Source organism: Sapajus apella, unplaced genomic scaffold (assembly GCF_009761245.1).
Source record: "Sapajus apella isolate SASKATOON/1434 unplaced genomic scaffold, GSC_monkey_1.0 scaffold3, whole genome shotgun sequence".
Classification (NCBI taxonomy): Eukaryota; Metazoa; Chordata; class Mammalia; order Primates; family Cebidae; genus Sapajus; species Sapajus apella.
In genome coordinates, this window is record NW_022436943.1 from 28,584,714 (window position 1) to 28,611,618 (window position 26,905).

At 36.1% G+C, this 26,905-nt stretch overlaps 1 protein-coding gene across 50 annotated transcripts in view; it reads left to right on the top strand.

The window, feature by feature from the left end:
- RIMS2 (regulating synaptic membrane exocytosis 2) overlaps positions 1-26,646 on the top strand; it is a 692,961-nt gene extending 666,315 nt beyond the window's left edge. For 48 of the 50 annotated variants that reach the window (XM_032245921.1, XM_032245944.1, XM_032245967.1 and 45 more), the window contains 5 exons: positions 16,852-16,993; positions 20,729-20,841; positions 21,502-21,603; positions 23,234-23,373; positions 23,813-24,074. In XM_032245921.1, the coding sequence (XP_032101812.1) occupies positions 16,852-16,993; positions 20,729-20,841; positions 21,502-21,603; positions 23,234-23,373; positions 23,813-24,031 (716 nt within the window). In that variant the 3' untranslated portion in view covers positions 24,032-24,074. Of the gene's footprint in view, positions 1-16,851; positions 16,994-20,728; positions 20,842-21,501; positions 21,604-23,233; positions 23,374-23,812 lie in introns of all 50 variants that reach the window. The other 2 variants (XM_032246171.1, XM_032245837.1) reach the window with 1 other exon arrangement.
- The last annotated feature ends 259 nt before the right edge of the window (positions 26,647-26,905 follow it).

Below are 26,905 nucleotides of genomic sequence, written 5' to 3' on the forward strand. Positions count from 1 at the left end.
CCCCAGCTACTCAGGAGGCTCAGGCAGAGGCTTGAACCTGAGACGCAGAAGTTGCAGTGAGCCAAGATCATGCCACTGCACTCTAGCCTGGCGGCAGAGCAAGACTATGCCTGAAAAAAAAGAAAAGAAAGAAAGTTACCATGTATTGTGCACTTTCTATGTGCCACATTCCTTTAATTTCATGGTAATTCTTCAAGGATGTTACTTTTTCCCTCATTTTACACATGTGAAAAGTAAAACTAAGGAAAGCTAAACAACTTGTCCACAGATCATAAATCTCAATGAAGCTGACTTCAGTGAGGATGAAAGGGACATTCCCATAAACAAAATAAAGATTGCTGATGGTATTTGTGGGTTTGGTTTTGGTTTTTGGTTTTTTTTTTGTTTTGTTTTTTTGCATCCTTTTCCCTTTGTATATTCCAGATAGATGTTCTCCTAATCTCTCTGGCTGTTTTTTGTTTTTTGGGGTTTTTTTTAAGTGAAAGTAGTAATAGTACCTTACATGTTATTTAACAGTTTATAAATTATGCTTACTTATCATTGAACCCTTTGAGATAAGAATTATTTTCACTATATAAACTACTTGGCCTCAACTCTGAGTCCACCTCCCTACTTAGGATATTACTATGTGTAGAGTTTTCAAACATTAGAGACAATTATAAGAAAGAAGGAACTATTTCAAGGAAATGTTACCATTCCTAACAAGAGAAGAAACCCCACAACTTCTCACCCGTAGATCAAAGGTCAAATGATTATGGCCCTATAAAGTAGGAAAATGGCACATTTTCTAATACCTGGGAAATCTGGTTTCCCAGAACCTATCTTAATGTTACATGTGGCTCTGGATTAGTGATTCTTGTTTGATTATGTCCATATGTGATGAATTTGGCCTGCCTGATTTTATGGTCTGCCACCTTTGGTTAAAATATAGTTTGGCAATCATACAGAAGAGATCCTATCAACTTAATACTGTAAAACTGAAGTAATTAACTCATCAAACTTATTTCACATGCCACTAGCTTAAAAATAAATTATAGGAAAACCATCTAAGAAACAAGAACAGCTTTAAAATCACCAGAAAACTGAGGAAAGAGTCTTTGCATGTGATAGTGAAGCTGTAAGGAATTAAAATAAAATTGACTAAATAGACTGGAATAAAAAGACCTATTTAACTCTGCCTCACTCTTTAAGAGGTTATTCACCTAGCAAGAAGAGTATAAAGAGACATATCTTGTTCTAATCTTCGTGTATAGTAAATAATATACTTTATTCTTAATGATCAGTCCCATTTGATTAAAATAGTTTAGAACTTTGCCCTTACTGCATTAGAATAAAATAATTATTCATACATTTAAATGTAATCCTCTTAAAGTACAAACATCATACCTGGCACAGTGGTATTCAGTGTCTATTAATAATCAACAGTATATAGTTCTACCATTCTTTTCACACTAAATATCAGTATAACTGACTGTCATCCATCCATTATATTTATTCTGTTTAAAAATATAACATGTGATAGAGACTTTTTTAATTGCAGTGATCATACCTTTCACACATCTTCATGAAGCCAGCCTTGTAGGCAGGACTTGGATAGACAGTTATAGGTTACTATGGATCTTTTTATAGGAAATATTATTTTTTTCTAGATTATGATTATGTCTAATAAATCATTCCATAAATGAATTCATGCCATATTCAATAATAGCACAATATTTTATATTAGATTTACATTATAACAGACAAAGTGAAGCAAAAGATTTTGGAATTAAGAAAAGTAAATTGAGTAGCAGTTCTACTCAATGCTTATCAAATATTACCTTTTTAATATAAGATTTAGAATCTTTCCCCACCGTGTATTCAAATAGTATCTTTAAAGTAATTTAAAACTTTAACAGACTAAGTTCTACAAAGAAAAAAAGTCCTTTAATATAAAAGTAAAATTAAACCCCAATTTGCTTCTATCCTTCAACAGGTTCACTCAATTCAAAACCAGTAATGGAAACAAGTTTCTCTGTGGAGATATCTTATATATAATGACTTATGAAGGAAACCCAATAGAAAGTTATAATAACAGCATCCCATTTCTTCCAAGGACCATGTTTTAATGTAAATGTTCTCTTTTGTTGTTAAGTAGGCCCCTATTTATGGATCAGACAAGATTATTCTGTATATTTGTTCTCTCTCATATTGTAATGTTTTTTGATTGGGGAAGAGGGAGATTTACCTAATGCTATGTATATATAATATTTGAACAAGTAGAAAACAAATTAACACAAAAATTGTAATATCATTCTAGTTTGGAAGTATCACTCTTTATTTTTTTTCACCTAAAAATGAAAACAGGGTTGTTTTTTTTTAGTGTAAATCATGCTTTATACAAAGATAATTTACCAAACCCATGAGCAGAATTTCCACCAGGCCTCACATGGACCTAAACTGGAAGCCAGAAGACTGTTGGGAACCTATGAGCTTTCCTTTCCATTTCTTGCCATTGATTATATCTTTGCATGGCTGTTTTTTCCTTTCTCAGCAGCTAGTTCACTCCCTTGCTCTATTACCTGGACCATATGGCCTGTGGAAAATGGCAGCCAGTGGCACCTAAGTTCACCTATCACAGTTCCACCCACAATGCATGTTTCTGTCTTTCTCGATCCCGCTCTCAAATTCCCAAAGAAGAGTTTTCACTTATCTAATTTGGTCCAATCCAATACAGCCAGAAGGCAAGGCCACGTATATAAATTTAGTTACCAAAAATGCATTTCTGTGGGCAACTAAGAAGGGAAGTGGTTACTGTGAGCTTTGTAGACATCACCAAAGGTGTCTGCTTTTGTCTGGATCATCAAGAGCAAAGGATTTGAAGAATCATTTTTTAAAATTTAGATTTTGTTTAAATGAGACCAAAAGGAAAGGAAATTTTATTTTAGCTACTTAAATATAAAATTATCAGCCGGGCATGGTGGCCCACACCTGTAATACCAACACTTTGGGAGACCGAGCCAGGTGGATCACCGGAGGTCAGGAGTTTATGACCAGCCTGGGCAACATGGTGAAACCCTATCTCTACTAAAAATACAAAAATTAACTGGGTGTGGTGGTGCTGAGAAATGAAAATAGCTTGAACCTGGGAGACAGAGGTTGCAGTGAGCCAAGATTTCACCACTGCACTCCAGCCTGGGTGACAAAGTGAGACGCTGTCTCAAAAAAATAAAAATAAAATAAAATTATCGGTTGTTCTCTTATTATTCCTGTAAATCACAGGCCAGGAAAGTAACATGCATTAGTGAAGTAGGACAGGAATAAAACAAAAGGGAAAAGACAAGGACTCAAAGAGCTGGGGAAAGCTTACCTATCTGTAAAAGTAGGATGGGTAGTCAGTTCTAGCTAATTGATGTCAAATGGAATGTCAGTCCAAGGTTGGAACATTTACTTACTCTTTATTTTTTCCTGAAGAAAAGCTATAAATCCGAATGTTCACTTAAAACTTTTCAATTTTAAAATGTTGGCACATGAATAAAAACTTTCAAACATTACTTGGGCCAAACAAAACATTTTTATTGGCCAAATGTGGCCTGACATTTAAGACTAACATTTCGCAACTTCTACCAAGGATATGCTTCATTCCCAACTTTTCTCAGTTGTCTTTCTTCTTTCCCATTCTCGTTGTCACCTTGATAGTTTGGGACACAGTAGCTCACCTTTGAAGTGATCTGATAACCTCCCAAACTGCCCTCTCCCCCTTTTGGACCTCTCTACTCCAATCCAATGTCACTGGCCCTATATCAGTTCTCTTAAACACTGCCTTCATCTTAACACTACCTATCGTTTAAAAACGTCAGTAGATTTTCGTCTCCTACTGAATAAAGCCTTTAGCCTGACATTCAAATTCTTTAACAATATGAGGGACTTGGGTTTTTTTTATGGTTTAGCATCCCACCTCCCAAGGCTAGTAATTCTATAAAACTGAGCCTTCTTGCTCTTTGTCTCCAAAGTTTTGTTCATGCCTTGCTTTCTATTCTTCCTTTACAACTGTATATATATCCTGTCTACTTGTCCTTCAAAGCCCAGCTCATATCCCATCTACTATATGAAGTCTTCAGAAGCCATAAGAGCTTCTGTAGGCAGAGGAAAAACTGTGTAGCCGAATTGAAAATATTGGCTTCACCTCTTCCTAGCTCTATGGACTAAGAAGACAATTTCTTTCAGCTTTAGTTTCCTCATTTTTATGTAAAGTGTACATAATAATATGTATCTTGGATCAATGTTGTGAACTAGTATTATGCTTACTATTCCCTTACAATCCCATTTTAAAATATTTTTCCCTTTTTCTGAACATCTAAATGTGTGGTATCTAAAACATGAGCTATTAGCCATATGTGATTATTTAAATTTAAATAAATTTAAAATTTTTTTCCTCAGTCCCACTAGCCACCTTTGTTCAGTAGTGATTACCTTATATCTAGTGATATATGTCTAGCGATTACCTTATCAGGCAGTGCAGAATTATAGAAAATTTCTCTCATTCACAGAAAGTTCTACTGGACAATGCAGCTCTAGAAACTTACTACCACTCATAAAGCACTTAGTGCATATTGCCTTGTATTGTCATTATTTGTGTACTATCTTACTAAATTTAAAAATCATATAATTGGGAATTATGTGACCATGGGTTACATATTTGTTATCTCTCACAGTGCCTTACATCTAGGGAATATTTAACAAATGTGTAGCGAATGAATAAATGAACAAGTACCTGGTCGGTTTCTATGTTCTTATCATGGAATGGAAAGAAGCTAGTAGAGCTGAAAGGGACTACACTGATTAAGTGATTGTTTGCATTCTTGCAGGTACAAGAATACTTGAATGTTATGCATTCTTTGGGCTGCACTTAGAAGTTGTGTATACTTAATATAAACTAGCAGCAAAGTTTTCTATCATACATTACAAAAACATGCATATGAAACATGTTTCCTGTCAGGTACGCAGTTGCAATAAACAGAAATCAATTCTAACATTTAGGCAGAAAAGAAAGGTATTTGCTAAGGGATACTGGATAAGTCATAGAATCTCTAGAAAGGCTGGAAATTCTGCACTATAGCTTAGGAGTGATACCAAAAACCATACTACAGGTTAATCCTGTTCAACTACCACTGCTACTTGGCACAGACATCACAGCTTCGCATCATTGTCAGGACTCATGGTGACTCACTGCATGCTGCTACAGCATCACTTCAGAAAAACATATTCTGGCCACCACCCTCATTAGAATGAAGGCCTATGGTGTCTCTGATTCTTTGCTTTAGTAACTTCAGGTTCAGGGTTTGGAAAACTAGTGCCTCAACCATGTGCTTATGCCCTAATTGCAGAGCAGGCTGGAAAAGTGACCCTGACTATTTTAACTTATACAGTTGAAGGATGGGCTGTTTTTCAAACATAGAAGGAAGATTCAAATACTGGTAAGCCAAAAATATTAACAAATATCTAGTTTGTAATATAAAATAATTACTAGTGGTTTTAAAAAAACCTAAGCTCAATATGATTAGCTATTTTTAATTTTTTTAAATAAGAATTTGTCATATTGTTATTTTCCTCTTTGTTCATTGAACATAAGCAGACAAGAACGGGGGGAATCTATAGAAAAAATCTAAGGTAAAGAATATGGCATTCTCAATTTTAACTTTTTCTGCAGATTTGACCACCGAAATATCCATGCACTCTCCTATTTTTTCCTTTAGAGTATAATAAATTCCTCCCCAGAAGGACAATCTTAAAATCGTATCCATTTACGACATGCTGGTTGAAATCTGGGAACTTGGAGCAATGTGTATTCCTCTCATATCTAAATATGGCTTTTCATGTTATGGTGACCTGTAAGCCTAAAGACAAATTATCTGCCCCTAAAAAAATCTGATTTAAATGCATGATAGCCACAGAATAACTGAAAGAAAAATTCCCATTTAGAAAAGAGAGAATAGGAAATACAAAACAATCAATCATCTATAGGAATTATCAAGTCCCACTCAGTAGGAATGGCAGAGATTGACCGTAGAGTATGTTTCTTAGTTTACTCATCTGGCAACCCTGGTTCTGTTTTCAGGGAGGTGTTTCTTTGTTGTTTATTCTCTATGGCCATGAAGGTTTGTATTGAAAAGATGGCTCCATAGCTGTCATAGCCTGCTTCTTTCTAGTACACTAGGTTTGGAAACTCAGTTGTTGTCTTACGGGCTCAACAGAGTTTTGTAAGGTAAGGTAGTAATTTTTTCTTTACCAGTAGTGCAGAAATTCAGTAGGGTTACATTCTGTTTGCTTCAAATCAGTTTCAAGTGTGAGTCTCTTCAGCTAAATGCTTCATTAGATACAAGTTTCAGCCTAAAGATTCCAGTCTTTTAGTTTCTAGCCTCTGTGCCCTATGCACTTCCCTTGCTTTCAACTTAATGGCAACCACCTTGATACCATCTGGAAAAAAGGATTTGGGCAGGAAGGCAACCCCTTAGTTCAATTTGGCCAGTAGGCTCCCTCCCCTTACATGGCAAGACCTGTTATTTATGCATAGTTTTTTTCTGCAGATTTATGATAGTTTTATATGTTATTCAGTTTCCAAAACTCTTTTATGCAGATTATAGGATCTGATCCTTTTTCAACACTATTTATTAAACACCACTACATGCTGTATATGCTATGGCATAAGGTAATTATGATTCCAGGTTTGCACAATAGAACTCTGACCTACAGAAAGATAAGTTACCTGCCCAAAATTTGCAAATAGTCAAATAGGAACTTGAACTCATATTATCTGATTCTAAAATGGCATGTTCATTTGATTATAAAATATTGTCTCAAAATATCTAACTTGAGAGTTATGAAGAGGTTGGCAATATTTCACATCCATTCTTGAGAGAGAAACAGGCACAGGTATCAGTAGACTGATGCATGATCAAGTACAGATATGAAAGTTAAAAAAAAAAAAGCCAAGGACTAGGGTAGTGGATATGCAATGCTATCTAAGTAGTTCAACTGTGGATCAGTAAGGATTATTTTCTAATTGGCTTTTACTCAATCCCCCTTAGTGCAGTAGTAGCAACATCAGACAAGAAGAACAAGAAGGTACCAAAAAATGACAAATGCCAAAAGAATAGCAATAACAGCTATAATTTCTTATATTTAAATGTGTTAAGAATACCAAAATGATATGCCTTACTTTTATGGAAAAAATATAATTATCTTAGTGCAGAAGAATCGTAAGCTTTATTTCTTCATAGGGTTTTATTTCTCATTAAAAGTCAGTATTAACAATTACAAGACCCCATAATGGGAAATGTGCATGCCAGTCCTCTGGTTTGATCCCTCTGTTTTGCAGATGAGGATTAAAACACACAAGAGGTCAAGATCCTTTTCAAATACACATGTTGGCAAATCTGCAATTTTTCACAATGTATTCAGTCCTATTGACAGCTGTGGTATCATTTGATGAAATCTCCAATTTTTGGTGTGGGTTGGTCCAAAGTAACATGCTGAGAGATTGAAATGCATATGTATATTGTAGGGAATAACTGTTTCTAGCACAGTTGTTTCCATTTTTATTATAAATACTGTTACCATCGTGTTCTCAAAGTTGGAATTTAGCAAGGAAAGTGACATTTCCCCATTTTTCATGAGAGAACAACAACAAAAAAAAGAATGATCTGAGTTTCAACAGTATCCACAAAACAATGTATTTTAAGTTTGTTTGGACATGGAAGGAGAACCTGAGATGAGGTTTCAAGTCACTGATTATGCTGGAATTATAAATTTGTATTCAAAATACTAAGTGAAGATGCAAGTCAGCATGCTTTGAGAAAGAAGGATAGGTTTTGACATTGCCAAAATTTGAGGTCAAATCTCATCTATATCATTAGTCAACTGTGTGAATTGGGCACTTTCCTCATATGGAAAATGGTGGTAATCATCACTGCCATACAATCTTCTTATGAGGACTAGAGATAGGTAGACTTTACATCCAAAGTAGCTCCACATAGTCGCAAGTCATAAAACAATAGCCCTTTCCTTCCTTTGTTCTGAATTGAGTAGTTGAGTTTTTTCATGACTTTTATTTTGAAATATTTCAAATATACAAAAAGGAATAATACAATGAGCATCCACTATGTACATTGATAGACTCTACTGACTTTATCTTCTCTTTCCCTCTTTTGACTCGTACACGCACATGGATTCACAACATATACCACACACACGTGGTATGTATTTTTGCTGAACATTTGAGCATACGGTAAGTTGCAGACATCATGATAAATGATTAAGTATTTTTAGCATACATCTCAAATTAAATATATATAAACATAAAATTAACCCAAAAAACCTTTTATTATCTCATATTCATTCCATATCCAATTTTCTTCAGTTATCCCCCAAAAAAATGTTTCTTATAACTTTTTATTACTTTTCTCCTTAATCCAGGATTCAGTCAAGGTTCATTCATTGCATTTGGTTGTTATGCTTAATATAAAACAGTACTTTCCCTTTTGTGTTTCATGGCATTGACTTTTGAAGAATCCAAACACAACTGTCTTGTACAGTGTCCAACATCCTAGATATTTTTGATGATTTTCTCCAGTCCCTGTATTTCCGGGAAACTGGAGGTTAGACCTAGAGATGCGATTACATTGAGGTTAAATGTCATTAAGTGATGTAACTTTATATAGTCCATCAATAGACACATATTGTCAAGATTTCTTACTCCTGGGCATGCTACATTTCATCACTTGGTTAAGTGACTGCCAGTTTCTCTGGTGACTGCCAGTTTCTCTCTATGGAAAAGATATGTTTTTCCCTTTATACTTACTATGCAATATCTGGAGTAATACTTTGGTACCATGTGAATATTCTGTTCTCCAAAAATTATCCAATAATTTTAATATCCAATGTTGACTCTTGTCTGAATCAATTATTACACCAGGACTGCGAATTTTAATTGAATTTTTTGAACCATAGTCAAACTTAACACACTTAAAATGTGTATTAATTCTGTCCTTTTACATTATGTTATACAGTCTATATTAATATAGTATTGATAACATTTTCTTACATACTGCATTTTCACATATGACGTGACATTTTCTACTTTTCTATAGACAAGTATTTTCAACTTATGTATTTTTTTTTACTAAAAGTAAGTGGTTTTATTAATGGGTATGTGAATACTATTATAAGTCATACTGCATGTTAATTTTATATACAAAGGTCAGATGAAAAGTAGTTATAAATGTAAAAGAAGATCCGGAATTAGAGAAATAAAAAGTTTGTTTCCAAGAAGAGCATGAGGAGACATGATGACTAAATGTAATGTGGTATCCTGGATCAGAAAAAAGTGCTTTACGTAAAAACTAAGGAAATCAGAATAAAGTATAGACTTTAGTAAATAGTCATATATCAATATTAGTTCATTAATTGTCACAAATGTACCATACCCATGTAAGATGTTGATAATAGGGAAAATTTGGTGTAGAGGTGCTAGAATTCTCTGTACTATCTTTGGCAATTTTCCTGTAAATCCAAAACTATTCTGAAATCAAATCTTTATGTAAAATTATTTTACTGTTTTAAATGTGAATCTGAATTTTAAGAATATGATTAAAATTTCTTTAAATATACTTATAAAACAAAAGCCATGAAAACAGTTATAAAATAGAATATCAAATTCAGAGTTTTTAACAGAGCTGTATTCAAAATTGCTAATTTAAAAATGATGTTGAAAACAAAAATCAGACAAATTTAAGACCTTATTTACAAGAAAATGGAATACTGTCTATTGTATGTATCTGTCAGAATAGGTTAGGTTGTAATAACAAACAACTGAAAGTATTAATGGTTTAACACAAAAAAATTATGTCTCACTCCTGCTACATGTCCATTAAAAGTCATATATATGACTGTTCTCAGGCTGATGGAAGGAAAACTAGTGAGACATGTATCAGCTGCTAAATCTTCTACCTGGAAGTTACATGGGTTAGTTTTGCTCACAGTTCATTGGATAAGCAAGTCACATGACCACACCTAACTTTAGAGGTGGGAAGAAAGTGAATACACATGAATAGCCCTAACATCTACCATAATTCCATAATCGTGACCCCTGCATGAAGCTCACCGTGCTGTCACTCTTAGCTATATAACTTTTATAACATTACATAGTTGTGACAAAGCTTTTGGAATGAATGAATTTGTGTTAAACTCTGAAACAATTTGAGTGTCACTTGTTAGTTTTTAATTTCAATTTTATTTTAATTATAAATGCAGAGCCTGGATTAGCCCAAACAAAATTGTTGGCTATTTGTCTTTTTTTTTAGGCTTTTAGAGATTTGAATTATATTTATGATAGTAGCAAGACCTGAGAAACCCAAGTGTATGAGCTTTTTACACGCAGTTATAATAATCCTTGACAGTGTCCCCATATTGAGGTCTTACAGGACCAAACATACATATATCAACATCTTTCATGTCTTGATATAAAATGGGACAGAATTTATAAAATCTGCTGATGGCACTATTTACAATAGCAAAGACTTGGAGCCAATCCAAATGCCCATCAGTGATACACTGGATAAAGAAAAGGTGGTACATATACACCATGGAATACTATGCAGCCATAAAAAGAATGAGTTCATGTCCTTTGCAGGGACATGGATGAAGCTGGAAGCCATCATTCTCAGCAAACTAACACAGGAACAAAGTTCCAAACACCCAAACACCACATGTTCTAACTCATAAGTGGGAGTTGAACAATAAGAACACGTGGACACAGGGAGGGGAACATCACACATTGGGGCCTGTCAGGGGGTGGGGGTAAGGAGAGGGAGGGCATTAGGACAAATACCTAATGCATACAGGGCTTAAAACCTAGATGATGGGTTGATAGGTGCAGAAAACCACCATGGCAATGTATACCTATGTAACAAACCGGCACGTTATGCACATGTATCCCAGAACTTAAAAGTAAAATTTTAAGAAAATCTGCTGATGGGAGGGAAGTCATGTTCCACAGAGTCTACCACAGAGATTGATGAAGGTGCTGGAGACAATTGTTATATTTAAATTTTAGGAATTAAAGGAGCAAGGTGGAAGAGAGTAAAAATTTATAATTGTTAATGATTCTTAAAGATGAAAAAGTCTTCTACCAAAGACAAACTAGCTAGTCAGGACCTCAACTTTCTCATTGCTGCAGTAAGGAAGTGCATAAACTACATAGATGTACTGAATACCCAAGATTGCTTCCTAAAACCTGTGATTCAATAATTTTAGAAATTCTCATTGTAATGCATTTTTAATATTCTTTAAATGTAAGGCAAATGGTTTTCTAAATTATACTCACTCTGAGAAATGGTAATTTTGAATAAAATGCAAAAATAGCAACTTGTTAAAGCATTTAAATTGTGGTCCAAACTAAAATGTAAAGTCAGTTTTCATAATCTGCCAACTATTCTTCATCCTGTTTCCATAAATCGTTTTGCATATTGACATTGAGAAAACCCTGAATCCAAAGTAAGCCTATCTGCAGTAGCTGAGGTCTTGCAGGTGGGAGCAAGCAGGAATGAGTTATGTGAATCCAAGATTTGAAAGGAGGTCACCATGACATTAAGTTTGACCATGCGTTGTAAGCCGTGCCTTGGGTGGGACTTAGAATAGTTTCCAAGTCAGTATTAGAGAGGACCTTTTAGTTTTTGTTGTCAAGTCACTGAAAAGGTTTTCTGATTTCCACTTATTATTAGGGGAAACTGACCCTTTGGTCTTTTGTTTAATCAAATGGCTTTACTGAGGGTGCCAAGTAAATGAGTCATCAGACTAAGCAGAGCAGAATAACAAGGACACCTCCTGTGTTCTGCTTTCTGCCTGTGATGTTTTGCAGTTCGTGAACTCGATTTTTTACCTGCAGGCATCTTCTCCAAATGTACTTTGGCTTAAAATACCTAATACCAAAATGAGTGGTTTAAGGGCTCAACAACAACACCATCTGGGCCTTACCTGAGTGTTTTTTAATGCCTCAATACACACACACACACACACACACACACACACACACACACGCACGCACACACACACACATTATACATATGTTTATCTATGCATGTGTATATTTATGTGTATGTGTGTATGTGTGTATATTTATGTGTATGTATGTATACTTTTTAAAAATGTACACTTTTTAAAATAATGGCTAAATTTTTACAGTTTTGGTAGTCTATCCCTAAATCATAATAGGATATTTTAATAAGCCTCCTCCTTTAAAAAACATGTCTACAAAGGACTCAGAACTTACCTTGTTAGTTTTATATTACAGTGTAACAATTATCACAAATTTAACAGCTGAAAACACCACCCATTTATTAATTCACAGTTCTGTAGGTCACAAATCTGGCATGGTTAGCTGGGTTTTCTCTCTAGAGCATCACAGGGCTGAAATGAAGATGTTGCCTGGGCTGAGTTCTTGCCTGGAGGTTCTGGGGGAGAAAATGAGCTTTTAAGGTCATTCAGGTGGTGGACAGAATTCCTGAAAGGTGCAGACCCGAAGCCCTCATTTTCTTGCTGACTGTCAGCCAGGCATCACTCTCAGCAGCTAGAGGCTGCTCTCTCATCTTTTCCATGTGGCCCCTTCCATCTTCAGGCAGACAGAGGTACATTGAATTTTCTTGTGATCCACATCTCTCTGATTTCCTCTTCTGGAACCAGCCAGAGAAAGCACTCTGCTTTAAAAGGGCTGGTGTGGTTCAGTTAGGCCCGTTCAGATAATCTCCCTATCTTTAGGTCAACTGATTAGTAAACTTAATTACATCTGTAAAATCCCTTTTACCATGTAAAGTAAAGTAACATAATCATGGACGTCATCTTAGAATTCTCCCTGCCACATTTACTTTATAGAAATCTTCACTGTTACATAGATTCAGTTTTTAGGTTGAATAATGTGACAAATCATTTGAAACATTAAGTGTGAATCATGGTAATGAATGACATTCAAGTTAAATTAGTTTTATTGTGCATGTAACTAAAGAGTTTGTGGTGTTGAAAAATAAATTACTTTTAAAATAAGCCTATAAATGTTTTGATAAGGAACATTGAAAAAGACATGTATTAAAGAGCTACTATAAATGTTCAGTATATTAGTTGGATTTATTTGATTCTGTCAGATGATAGTAAGTAGCGTATCTCCTCAGGGTATGCTGTTAATCGTGGTCTTGGTTATGCATTAATACATAAACTCATGGACATTAGAATTCAAAAGCATTGGAAATCATCTGCCTTCCTCCCCCTCCCTTTTTCATAAATGAGGAGCCAGAGACTCAGAGAGGGGATATGACTCAGAGAAGACAATAGATTAGTGGTAGAGTCAGGCCTAGAATACATATGATGCATTTTCTATGCATCAGGCACTGTCTTAAGTGCTTTAGATGCATCGTTTTCCTTAATACAAAAATTCCTACCTCAGTCCTAATCAAGTAGCCATTATTATTGTTGTTGTCATTCCAGTTTGAGGAAACTGAATCACAGAGAGGGTATGTAACTTGCTCAGTGTCATCCACCTTGTAAATTGTAGAGTGGAAACTAAAAGAGAAGGAGTTTGACACCAGGACCTGACCCCTTCACTGTGCTCTGCTTTTTCCACCCCAAAAGCTGCTTCTAATAGGGCCTTCCATATGCAGTTACAGCATTAGCATAGTATAATCTCCATAGACAGCTGCACAAGCTCCCCATTTAGTTATATTCTGACAATGAAGTACTGAATAGCAGAAAAATTGGAGCCTGGAAACTGTCTACCAATGCTGGCTCTGTCACTTACTATGTGGCTTCAGGAAATTATGTAATCTTTGGGGTCCTTAGATGCTGTATCCGTAAAATTGGGATTTTTAGCATTGTTATGAAGGGGATACATCTAAGAAGCAGTCTCACTTGATGGCAATTTTTTCACAAGGGCACTATTTACAGGAAACTAACATTAAAGCTACATGGAGAGAGATACTTGTTCAAAATTGCATTATTTCTTGTTTTGGGTTTGTTTTTTTTTTTATTTTGAGACAGAGTCTTGCTCTGTCACCCACGCTAGAGTGCAGTGGTGCAATTTCAGCTCACTGCAACCTCTCCTTCCTGAGTTCAAGTGATTCTCCTGCCTCAGCCTCTTAAGTAGATGGGATTGCAGGTATGTGCCACTATGCCCAGATAATTTTTGTATTTTTACTAGAGATAGGGTTTCACCATGTTGGTCAGGCTGATCTCAAACTCCTGGCCTCAGCCTCCCAGAGTGCTGGGATTACAGTTGTGAGCCATTGCATCCAGCCTACTTTTTGATATAGTTATTTGAGGACCACTCAAATGAAATCATAAATATTAACTTCATGAATACCAGGATGTACTCTGAATCCTCATTCTTTCATTTCTCCTTAACATTCTCCCTCATTTTAAAAAACATATATGTGCAGTTTGGGGTTGGGTTGGGGGCTGGGTTGTTGTTTGTTTTGTTTTGTTTTTTTCTACACCATTTGAAAGTAAATTGCATGTAGTATAACATTTCAGGTCTAAATAATTTAGCATCTATCTCCTAATAAGAAAATTCTTTATAATACATGCCATCTATTATCCACCTTAAACAATAGCAATTTTTAACCTCATCTAATGTCAAATGCATATTCAGATTTTCCTTAACTTGTCCTAAAATTACTTTTATACTGTTTTGCATATGGGGTTTCTTGTTTTGCTTTCCCAAACAAGAAGTTCAAATACACTCGTAGCATTTGATGGTTAAATTTCTTCGATATATTTTAACCCAGAACAATTCCTTACCTTATTTCTTTGTTTTCATGATGTTAACTTCTTTTAAGAGACTAGGTCAACTCTTTTGAACAATATTCCGTGTTCTGGATTTCTCTGATTATTTTGTGTATGTGTCTGTCACATATCTTGTTATTCCATCACCTGTTTTTCACAACTTGAAATTGGCTTCAGAGACCTGATTAGAAACAGATTGCATGTTTTTGTCTAGAACAACTTGACAAGTGATACAGTATATTTTATATCCAGAGGTGCATGATTGTCCTCTCTTAGTGCTGCTAACTTTGATCACTTGATTAAGATGGTGGCAGCCTGGTCTCCCAGTGTTAAAGTACTTTTTTTTCCCTTTAACAATTAGAATAATTTATGGAACAATTATTTGGCTCATATGAGTATCCTTTCCACAATGTTTCATCTAATGGTGTTAGCCTCCATTGATGAGCCTTGCTTATATCATTTGTTCCAATGGAGGTTGCAAATTGGTAATTTTAAAATTGTATTCCTTTGATATTTATTAATACTCTACTGTAAAGATCTTTCCCTCATTAATAGGGATGCTTTGTATCTTCTTACAGCTCATATCAGTAAAACATGTTTACTATCAGTTATCTAAAATATCAGCCTTACATTATAGAACTGAGTTATAGACCCGTCATAATTTATATTTTATATGTACCTAAAGCATTTTGGTGTACATTAATGTTGGAAGTAGAGAATGGATGAAATTTAAAGCAGTATTTCAAAATCCTAAGTGCCTATAAGAGACTTGGTGAAAAGAGATTTCAACAAATCATTTGCAATATCAGCAAATATTTATAGACCTAAAAAGAACTTATTAATAACAAGCACTAATAGAGCTAACTATATGGTTGTATCCCAAAAAACTGTTAATACACACAGTGTGGATAAATATTTAAGCCTGACAAGAAGTAATCGCATACAAATCATTTGGACTATCACCCCCTTGTTCCAGCTTTGGTAGTCTCTCAGCTTCGCATCTCAAGACTCATAGCTTTCATAATTTGGACTCAGTTTTTTGTGGAACCCGCTCCCCCGTGACTTTACATGTGCTTTGGTCATTGCACCTCCCTTAAATGCACATGGTAATCCTTATCTTTGCACTTTGCCCATGCTGTTTCTCTTGCTTAAGCAGCTCTCTTCTCACCTCTCCTTAAGTCCCAATCTGCCTATATTTCATGCCCAGCTCAAATCCCATGCCTTCTATGAAGTGCCTTCTTCCCTGACCTCTCTAGACAGTACTTCCTATCTCTGTCACATCTGTAGTACTTGACTCAGTTTCATGTTGGGTCTTCTAATTGGCTTCTTCACATCACCCAACTATTAAAGACCCTTGAGGACATGACTATCTATGAACAAAAAATGAAAATCTCTTTTCACATGATTTTGCTGGGTTTTTGCATTCCCCTTTAAAAATCATCCTGAAAGTTACCAATAGATGTGAAACTGTTAGCAAAGTAGGCTTTCTCCTTTGTATAGATTCTTTTTCCTTCTAATATCTATCACCCTACAAAAACAGACTTTCTTGTGAAAGTTAAGGCTGGAATTTGAGGATTACTCCCCATCTGTTTCTTTGTAAATTGTGTGAAGGCCTGGTTCTTTTACTGTGATTAAAAGAAAGGTTAAAATATGGTAAGCAGAAATTAATCTGGCATTTAAATATGCAATGAAAACAAAAAGGCATAAATTAACCTGGCATTTAAGTATTACAATGAAAATAAAGCTTATTTTATTTTCCTTAGGTTGAATCTTTTTGTTTCTTATGTTAACAATTTGAACACTGTTTCAAATGGAAATAAAACAATGGTGTTTTGTGCTTCTTACAGATTTTTTAGAAAATCTACATCCCACTCAACATGACATTGTTTAAAATTGTTTTAAACACCTTTTCTTTCTATCTCCTTAATAAGAGCACTTTGTATTTACACAGATCTTTGCATCTGATGATCTCAGAGCTTGGCTGATATTTCTTGTTACCAGATAGTGATGACAAAGCTGTTACACTTTTTGTTTCTATCTCTGCAGAAGCAGGAGGTAAAAAACTAAGGAGCACTGTCCAGAGAAGTACAGAAACAGGCCTGGCCGTGGAGATGAGGAACTGGATGACTCGACAGGCAAGCCGAGAGTCTACAGATGGCAGCATGAACAGCTACAGCTCAGAAGGAAAGTGAGTGAGGCACATATGATGTATGTCTCCTCCATCCCTCACCTATCTCACTCTCTGTGCTTTCACAGAGATTTTCTAACTCTCATGCTCTTCAGAGCCATTTTAATTTCTGCTAGCTGATTTCCTGTGAAGAGAACTTTACTTACCTGCCACTGAGCAATGTGATGTATCTGGCTTTTTATACCAAGTGAAATAGGTTTGGGATGTTTTGCCTTAATGGCAAGATGCTAAAATGTGACTCTTATAATACAATGCAAATAAAATATTTTGCCCTAGCTTGAAATAGTATATAAAAGCCCAAAAATAATAAGCATGCATGCCATACATATCATGTGAACAATGCTAGTGTTAAGAATCCACATCCTAAGAGTTATTGCTAAAAAATATGGAATGCTGGCATATACTTAGTTCCATGTTGTAACAAACAATTATAATTATTTAATTATATTAAATATAACAGCCAAAAAGAAATGCTACCAAAAATGTTGGGGAGCCTTTTACATAGTTATCATGTAGCTTTCCTTTGAATCAACGGTCTCAGATATTTTTAAAGCGTTTGTAGCTTGTGTAATCCTGTCACTAAAAAATTAATAGTACTTAGCAACTAAAGATCTGGAAGTGGGGCTGTAAAGGACATTAATAGAGGCAATTGGGTTTTACTGACCTCACTGTCATCACCATGGAAGCATTAGATGTTTAGATAACCTGTGTGTGGACAGTTCACAGATGTGAGGCCATAGGAGCTGTTGGCATAGCATGGATGGTAGGTCTAAGGATAATTTGTCTAGCATGATAACATAAATACTAGAGGTGTAAATGGTTTTCATACATTTATAAGTAGGATTATATGGGATACTTACAGAAACAGACTAAAACATTTGTATTAACTGAATATTTGAGAGTTGAGGTCAGGGGGAGAAATAGATTCACTATTCATTAAGGAAGCCTAAAAAGACAGGGAAAATCAACTGAAAAGTAAATGTGCACTGACCACTAATTGTTGCAAAGAACTACGCCAGATACTGTTAGGGACATAAAAATGTTTAAACTATAGCTCCTGCTCCAGATGTTTATAGTCATATTGGAAAAAGAGGATGAGTATCATAAATTCATTAAACAAATATTACCATACCTTCCAGTGGGCCAGTCACTGTGCTGTAACACTGGGGATATAAGTCACAGGAGGGAGGGAGTAAATATCCATGGCGAAGACCATGTGCTTTGCAATCTACATAGGCCCAGTGCTCTCATCGGGTCTTTTCTTTCTTTTTTCCTTTCCATTTGCCTTTTTTTTTTTCGCCTTTCCTTTTGCCTTTCCTTTCCCTTCCCCTTTCCTTTCTCCTTTCCTTTTCTTTCACCTTTCCTTTCCTTTTGCCTTTCCTCCCCTCTGCCCTCCCCTTCCCTCCTCTCCTATACAATATTCCAGGCATGGTTCTAGGTTCTAGAGATACAGTGATAAACAAAAAGACCCCCCCTCCCACCCCAAAAAACTACTCGTATCACATTTACACTCTAATAAAGAAGATAAATAATAAATAAGAAAAATTGTTAAAATGTATATAAAAGAAAAACTAATAAAATGTATAGTAGATTAGACAGTATACGAGCTAAGGAGAAAAATAAAGCAAAGAAGAGAGATGATCAAGAGGGTGGAGGTAGGATTTGATGCAGGCTAGATGGGGAAAGGAGGTATTTGAGTGAAGATCTGAAGGAAGTTAGTGAGCAGAGGGATATCTGAAGGAAGAACATTCTAGAATGAAGATTGCTTCAGACACCCTGAGGCAGGAGCTGACCTGGGGGTCAGCAGTGAGGAGGGAAGCACTGGTGAGGAAGGATGAGAGCAGTGACAGATGAGGAATTAGGGTGTGTGGCTGGGTGGGGGGCACACCTTATATAGGCTTTATGTATTGTAACGACTTTCCTTTTACTGAGTGAGATGAGAAGTCTTGGATGGTTTTGAGCAGAGGAGTGACAGGATCTGACTTTTGTTTTGGCAGATCAGCCTGAGTGCTGAGGGGGCAGGGGACTAGGACAGCAAAGACAGCAACAGGGAGACCACTCACAAGGCTGCTGCAGGAACACAGAAGCTAGGGAATGGTGGCTTGGACCAGACTGTAGCATTAGTGAGGTCAGATTCTTAATGTATTTTGACAGTACAGCAAGTAAGATTTACTGATGCATTTGATGTGAGTACTAAGAGAAAAGAGAGTATATTTGTTTGCCAGGATTTCCATAACAAAATGCCACAGGCTGGGTGCCTTAAACAACAGGAATTTATTTTCTCACAGATCAGTAGGCTAGAAGTCCAAGATCAACCTGTCAGCAGGTTTGAGTTCCTCTGAGGCTTTTCTCCTTGGCTTGCAGATAGACACCTTCTTGTGGTGTCTTCTCACGGCTTTTTCTCTGTGCGTACCTACTCCTGGTGTCTCTTCCTCTTCTTAGAAGGATATGAGTCATATTGGATCAGTGCTCCACACTAATGGCCTCATTTAACCTTCTCACTTTAAAGGCCCTATGGCCAAATACAAACATATTGAGGGTTAGGGCTTCAACATAAGAATTTTGGAGTGACATGATTCAGTCCATAACAGAGAGGAAGGAAGAAGGATGGCTCCAAGGTCAAGCAGTTGGAAGAATGAAGAGTGAAGTTGCCATTTATCAAGATGGGAATCTTTTGACAGGATCAGAGTTTGGATTTTTTGTTAATATGTTTGCAGTGGGGGGACAGGAGCATGGGGAGAGTCCGTTTTAGACAATTTGAGTTTCAGGTGCCTATTACATATCCAAGCAGATATGTAGACTAAGCAGTTGGAACCTAGGTCTGTGGCCCAAGGGAGAGATCCAAGCTGGAGATGCCAATCTAGGCAATAGCATCGTAGATGGCATTTAAAACCATGCAACTGGATGAGATTACCAAGGGAATTCAGACATAGAAAAAAGAAAAAAGGTGTAAGAATGGAGCTCCAGTGTTTAGTGCCAGAACTAGCAGAGTAGGTTAACGCTGAGTGGCAGAAGAGAAAAGAGGGAAACTAGGGGACTGGAAGCCAGGAGACTGGAGCAAGCAGAAAGCACTGGAGACAGTGTTTCAATGAGGAGGGGACAAGGTCAATTGTGTCAAATGATCAGAGAATTTTAGTGGAGTGGTGACAATGAAAACATGATTAGACTTTCAAAAGAGAATGAGAGGAAAGGAATTGAAGACAGCACATAGAGACAAGTATTTCCAGGAGATAAATGCGGTAGTAGCTGGAGAGGGAAATGGGGTCAGGAAAGGGATTTTTTTTTATATGGTGAAAGAAATAACAGCATATTTGTATGCAGATGAGAATGATCCAGAGACATTTCTTCAACTTTGAAATGGGAGAAATAATAGACTCTATCATAGCGCAGCTAAGAGGATTAATATGATAAAGCCTGTGATGGAGTAAGCGCTCAATATGTGCTCAGTGTTACTCATAGAAATCACAGCCTGACCTTCAGACCAAGGAAGAAAGAGGCTCACCAGCAGAAGCCTGCAGCACAGTGACAAGTGCTTCTGGTGTCATACATGGGCTGCTGAGAATACAGAGGAAGAGCCCTGGGAGGTGGAGCAGGGTGTTTGGATCCAGTAAATATAAGCGGCAAAATAATAGGACTGACTCTCTTGCCACAGTAATAAGGCCAGACTGAAACTTGAGCTTACCTGAAAATAAGTAGGGGCTGGGGATTTAATGTCATATGTTATTTTGCTCTCAGTCTGATCTTCCCTGGTGTTCGCTTGGCCTCTGATAGCCAGTTCAGCGATTTTCTAGACGGCCTTGGCCCTGCTCAGCTAGTGGGACGCCAGACTCTGGCTACACCTGCAATGGGTAAGAATTTCTGATTTAACTATTTTCTTTTAAATTATTGAAAATGAAATTCTCTAAATTTCATAGAATGTTTTTTTCTCTCTCTCCCTCCCTCCTTCTTTTATATTTTTTTATTTTTTGAGACAGAGTTTCTCTCTGTTGCCCAGGCTGGAGTGCAGTGGTATGATTACAGTTCACTGCAGCCTCCACCCCCTTGGCTCAAGAAATCCTCCCACCTTATCTTCCCAAGTAGCTGGGACTGCAGCCATACACCACCACTGGCGTCAAATATTTTGACTTTTTTTGTAGAGACAAGGCCTCACTATTCTGACCAAGCTGGTCTCAAACTCCTGGCCTCAAGCAATCCTCCTGCCTCCCGTCCCCAGGTGCTAGTATTACAGGCATCAGCCACTGGGCTCGGCCCAGTGGAATCTTTAACAGTATTATCAGCAGGAATCAAGAGCTTAGATTTTAACAATAAAAAATATTTAACCATTATTTCTCTTTTAATTTGAATGCTTTTTAAAGGAAGATATCATTGATAGAATCTTAAGTATATTTGAATTTAAGAAAATATGTGGGAAATGATGAAATGATGTTAAACCAAGGTCTTTGACTCAGGCATTTTCCTTAGTGCTTTTGTATATTTAAAGAACGTTTGTTTCTTCCTCCTTCCATTAGGTGACATTCAGGTAGGAATGATGGACAAAAAGGGACAGTTGGAGGTGGAAATCATCCGGGCCCGTGGCCTTGTTGTAAAACCAGGTTCCAAGACACTGCCAGGTAAAAACAAAAGAGATTTTTCTATTATTGTACATAATCCATACTGTTTCAATTTAGAGACCTTTGGATTGGTTTGACCTTTGATTTAGTTAATCAAGGTTACTAATGGATGAGTCCATTATGACTGATTTGGGGCAGCAGTCATTTGTGTGTTTATCCTGAATGAGTGTTCAGTGAGGATGATCTGGTGGGGATAATGTAAGTTTTTTTTTTTTTTTTTTTTTTTTTTTTGAGATGGAGTCTTGCTCTGTCACCAGGCTGGAGTGCAGTGGCGCAATCTCGGCTCACTGCAACCTCCGCCTCCTGGGTTCAAGCGATTCTTCCATCTCAGCCTCCCGAGTAGCTGGGACTACAGGCACGTGCCACCACACCCGGCTAATTTTTGTATTTTTAGGAGAGACGGGGTTTCATCATGGTGAGAATGGTCTCAATCTCTTGACCTCGTGATCCCCCCACTTCGGCCTCCCAAAGTGCTGGGATTACAGGCGTGTAAGTTCTTAAATAAGTACATATGTACTAGAAACCACTGCAAAAAAAAAAAAAACACCACACTTAGATAATTCATTTTGTCACACCATGTATGCAAGGAGTTCTTTTTTCTTATTAGCTAGTGTTTTGGTTATTTCAATTTCTCTAGAGCTTCAAAATTCTCCTCAGGAATTCATAAGACTCTGGAATTAGAGTAAAAATAGATACAGCCTCCAAGAGTAGCATAAGCTATGTATGCTGTATATTCTAATTATAAGACTTTTACTTCCTATAATCTGAGGAAAGAATGGCACTATTATAACTTCTTATGCTCCATATTTCATACTGAAATGTCATTATAATCTAAGGTACTTGAAGCCATGGAAAGTGCCACCGTGCTCCAAATGCATTGTGGAGAGGTTGTTTTGACAAGCTAGGCTCAGCATCTCTACTGATTGACTTGTAATTTTGAGTCTTAACTTTTCTATCCTTGTAGAAATTTTAAATTATAATATATAATCTATTGTATAACCTTGCACTGGTGATTAAGATAGTTGTGTTTATACATGTCTTACAGCTAGCCAATTCATTCTGCTATAAAGAATATTCATTTGTACATGCATGAAAACAGTTTTTATGAAGTGTCTCTTGGATAAATTTTAAGCCATAGATTTTCTGATTAGTTGCTTCTTAGCTAATTTGATCATATCACATGAAATTCCACTACTGTTATACCCACACCACCACCAATAAATAAATACTTTTGAGTGATAATCACTATTTGCGGGGATGGGTGAATGAAACAATATAGCTTCAAGCATGTTAAATAGATTTAAGTAGTGATAAATTAAAGACCGAATAGGACATCTCTCTTGAATATTGTTAAGGACTGGAAGCACTTCACTTGTTTAATGCAGTGTGTAAATCTATATAACAAGTTGATGAAAAAAATGATAATAAACTCAGAGGCTATGTTGACATCCCATAAAACTTTCTGAAAGACACAGTTAACCACTGTTTGTTTAATGATTTTGGCAGAATGCGGCTAGGCCAGTGGCATGATTGCTAGCTTTTTCAGCTGAAGATATTAAATATCACCTGGAGTTGGGCACTTCATGTCCGTAACTCATCACTTATTCTCCTTTATGTTTTCTTTCCCAAGCACCGTATGTAAAGGTGTATCTATTGGATAATGGAGTCTGCATAGCCAAAAAGAAAACAAAAGTGGCAAGAAAAACGCTGGAACCCCTTTACCAGCAGCTATTATCTTTCGAAGAGAGCCCACAAGGAAAAGTTCTACAGGTATCGACTTGTTTATCCCTTACCTAAGAAAGTGTTTTTCGTGGAATCAGACATTATACCCCAAATCTTTTCTGTTGTATTCTTTTATGTTCCTCGCAACTGAAATTCTTTGGAAACTTTTCAAAGCAGTGGCCAGTGCTATAAAACAATATACATTGTCATTTTCTTTAAAGTGATTTATAGATGTGCAAATCCCCACCACACATAAATTCCAGTCTCTGGATTTCTTATGACCTTAATGCTTCAGTACAATTCTCCCAATGTACCTTTAGATTCCACTAGTTAAAGACAACTATTCCATTAATCAAATACAGATTTTAACTGGATCTTTGATGTCAGAAAATTAACTGAATGTACTTTAGTATTTAAATATATTTCACAATTTTTTCTTATGTACACAGTTACACTGACATCACTCTACTTTTTATTTTGCCAACAGATCATCGTCTGGGGAGATTATGGCCGCATGGATCACAAATCTTTTATGGGAGTGGCCCAGATACTTTTAGATGAACTAGAGCTATCCAATATGGTGATCGGATGGTTCAAACTTTTCCCTCCGTCCTCCCTAGTAGATCCAACCTTGGCCCCTCTGACAAGAAGAGCTTCCCAATCATCTCTGGAAAGTTCAACTGGACCTTCTTACTCTCGTTCATAGCAGCTGTAAAACTGTTGTCACAGCAACCAGCGTTACAAAAAAATAATAATAATAAAAAATCACGGGTTGCAAACCCTGGTAACACTGCATGCTTAATGTTGTGTCTTCTGAGCCTGTTTCTAGGGATACAAAGCGATCCTGTGTTCTCAGAGGAAGTTGCACACATTGTGCCCTAAAGAAGGCGCTCAGGTGAAAGAGCAGAGGTTTGGAATTCAATGATGCTGGAGTTCTGGTCCAATCTGAAGCCATGGATTAATCTCAAAGAATCAGTCAGTTTCATGCAACAGAAGCCCTTTTCAATGGCACCTTTATATTTTTATCATTCCTTTTTCTTCATTTATCTGATCCCAAAGCCCTGATATGCCACAGAAATGGAGCTATACAACCATGAAGCCGTGTTACAGGTCAAGGAGTGAAATCCTAGGAAGCATCAGGTGAAAAGCTGAAGACCAAAGAAGTGGTCAGGAACAATTGTCAGCCCTCCTCTGGCCGGGGATCGGAGCAGTCAGTCCAGCAGGGAGAGCAGTAGACTCTGTAGCTCCACGGGCACGTCATTTACTAATGCCAATACGTGTTGGACTCTGAAAAACAAAATTCTGTGGCTACACTGTACTGAATGAAATTAAAGAAACTTTTTTTGCATGGACACAGATTAGCTGAATACTTAAATTATTTTCTTGGGGCTGCAACTTGCAAAAAAAAAAAGAATAAAAATCAGCCATTTTCAACAATTTATATTATTTTTAAAAATAAATTTCACTAGTGCATGGTTTTAAAAAGGAGAGAGAATGCAACAGGGTGATACAAAGATACACCATGTTTATTCTTTAATCATAGTCTGTGTTTTGGCAGACATTACAAATGGAAATACTTTCTAGAAGATACTTAAAATTCTCTTTATGTGACAAATAAGCATAATATATTCAATTTATTTCCATGTTAAGTATACAAATCTTATGAAGTTCAATATGTGAAAATTTTTCACATCTTCTCTCAGTTTTCTTCTTCTCCCTCTTTTAATCTTTTCTTTCTCCCTGCCAGAGTGAACCTTATACTAAAAAAATTACAAGTTTTGATCTGATCCTCTCTTAAACCCCATGTTTGATTCAGAGCTGTAGATGCCTCTGAATTTGTGAATTTCTCAAGGGAAAAATAACTTTAAGAGCTTTCTTTATTTCAAGCATGTTGAAAAGGATTTTGCAACATGACTTGGGAATCCATAAAAGTAAGTCAGCATGTATTTGACAAAGAAGATATTTGAACTTTTGCAGTTTATTGTACAGTGCATGGTAATTTTTTTTCACCTTTAAAATTCAGTTTACAGGAAAATTCTAAAATCATGTGGCCATTGTAATGTCTAATAAATTTGTTTTTAGCACCAGCATTATTCATACAGGGGTTAAAGTATTATTTGTAGAAGGTCTTAGGTTTTGTTTGTTTTTTAATTAGTTAAAGCAATTTCTTTAGCCAGTTCCCATTTACTATGTGAATAGAAACACTGCTAAAAATTGGAAACCCTGAAACACAGAACTGTTTATTAATTCATTTTTTCTGTAGTAAAATTCATTTTTTCACAAATTATATTTCTAAAATATAGTAAACATAAATTTGCAACGAACAATTTTAAAGCTCCAATTTTTAGGTGACTCAAAGAAAGTCAGTATGCCTATTAATAGTTATTTGATGCCATCACCAAAAGTCTACATGAAAATCTCCTAAAGTCAAAACCCCTGCCTTTGGTTTTATAGACAGTCATTACCATTGGGTGGTGCTGCAAGGTCAAATTTCTACTAAGTTCCCCTATTTAGAGGAAGAGTCACTAGTTATTGTAATAAACCACCCATGGTTCTTTATGTAACTTTGATAATACATTATAATAGTTTGATTTTAATTTTTCGCATTAATTTTTGAAATCCACATACATCTCATTTGTTTAAATTAAGGCCATGCACAAGTTTTTTTTTTTTTTTTTTAATTCAGTGCTGACCATTAAAAACTATCATGCTTGATACGGTGCAAAAGTTAAAATGAGTATCACTAAAAATGCCTTCTCTTTATGTGGTGCAATATGAAATACACCGAGACCGTGTCTTGACATTCTGATGGACCCAGGTAACGTTGTTAAAAGAACAAATAAAACTTTATTAAAATAATTTAGACACCTGCGTACCAGCAACAATTGATTTAATAGACTTACAGTGTCTATACTATCCCTTAGAATAAACGTTTTTTTCCTTATACTAACATGCAGTCACATAATCTTTTGTGCATATTCCTATACAAATTATTTCTAATTTTAATAAGAAGGACATGACTGTATGGAATATTTGTACATACTTGTCATTATGCAGTATTTATTTAAAAGTTGGTGTTTTGTTTTTTTGTTTGTTTGTTTGTTTTGATTTTCACATCTGCACCTTGACTTGTGGTTTAGTCATGTAACCAACACTAGGCCAGTGACTGTTGTTGGCCTGCATATAGTATGTTTGAAAGTAAAGGGAATTCCAGTTGGAAAAGAAGGGCAGATTAGTCCTGTAATGAACACCAACTAATGTAAATCAAATTCATTCTGGTGATGGTATTTAACACTTTAAATAAAACATTTTCTTTACAGACGTCTGCATTGCTTTCTCTGACTTTTCTCCCCACTAAGCCCTGAGCCTTCTGCAGCTCATTCCCTGAACTCGTGTATCATTTATAGACAACGAAACCACCGTCTCCTACTTCTCGATAACATAGGTGGACTGCTGGTCTTAGCAATAGCCCTCAGTAGACCATTCCTTTAAATGCCAAAGGATTTCTGCTCACAGTATTAAAAGGTGCTATTTTTTAAAAGGTTGTTATTTTGGATTGAGTTGCTTTCTGATTAAAGGA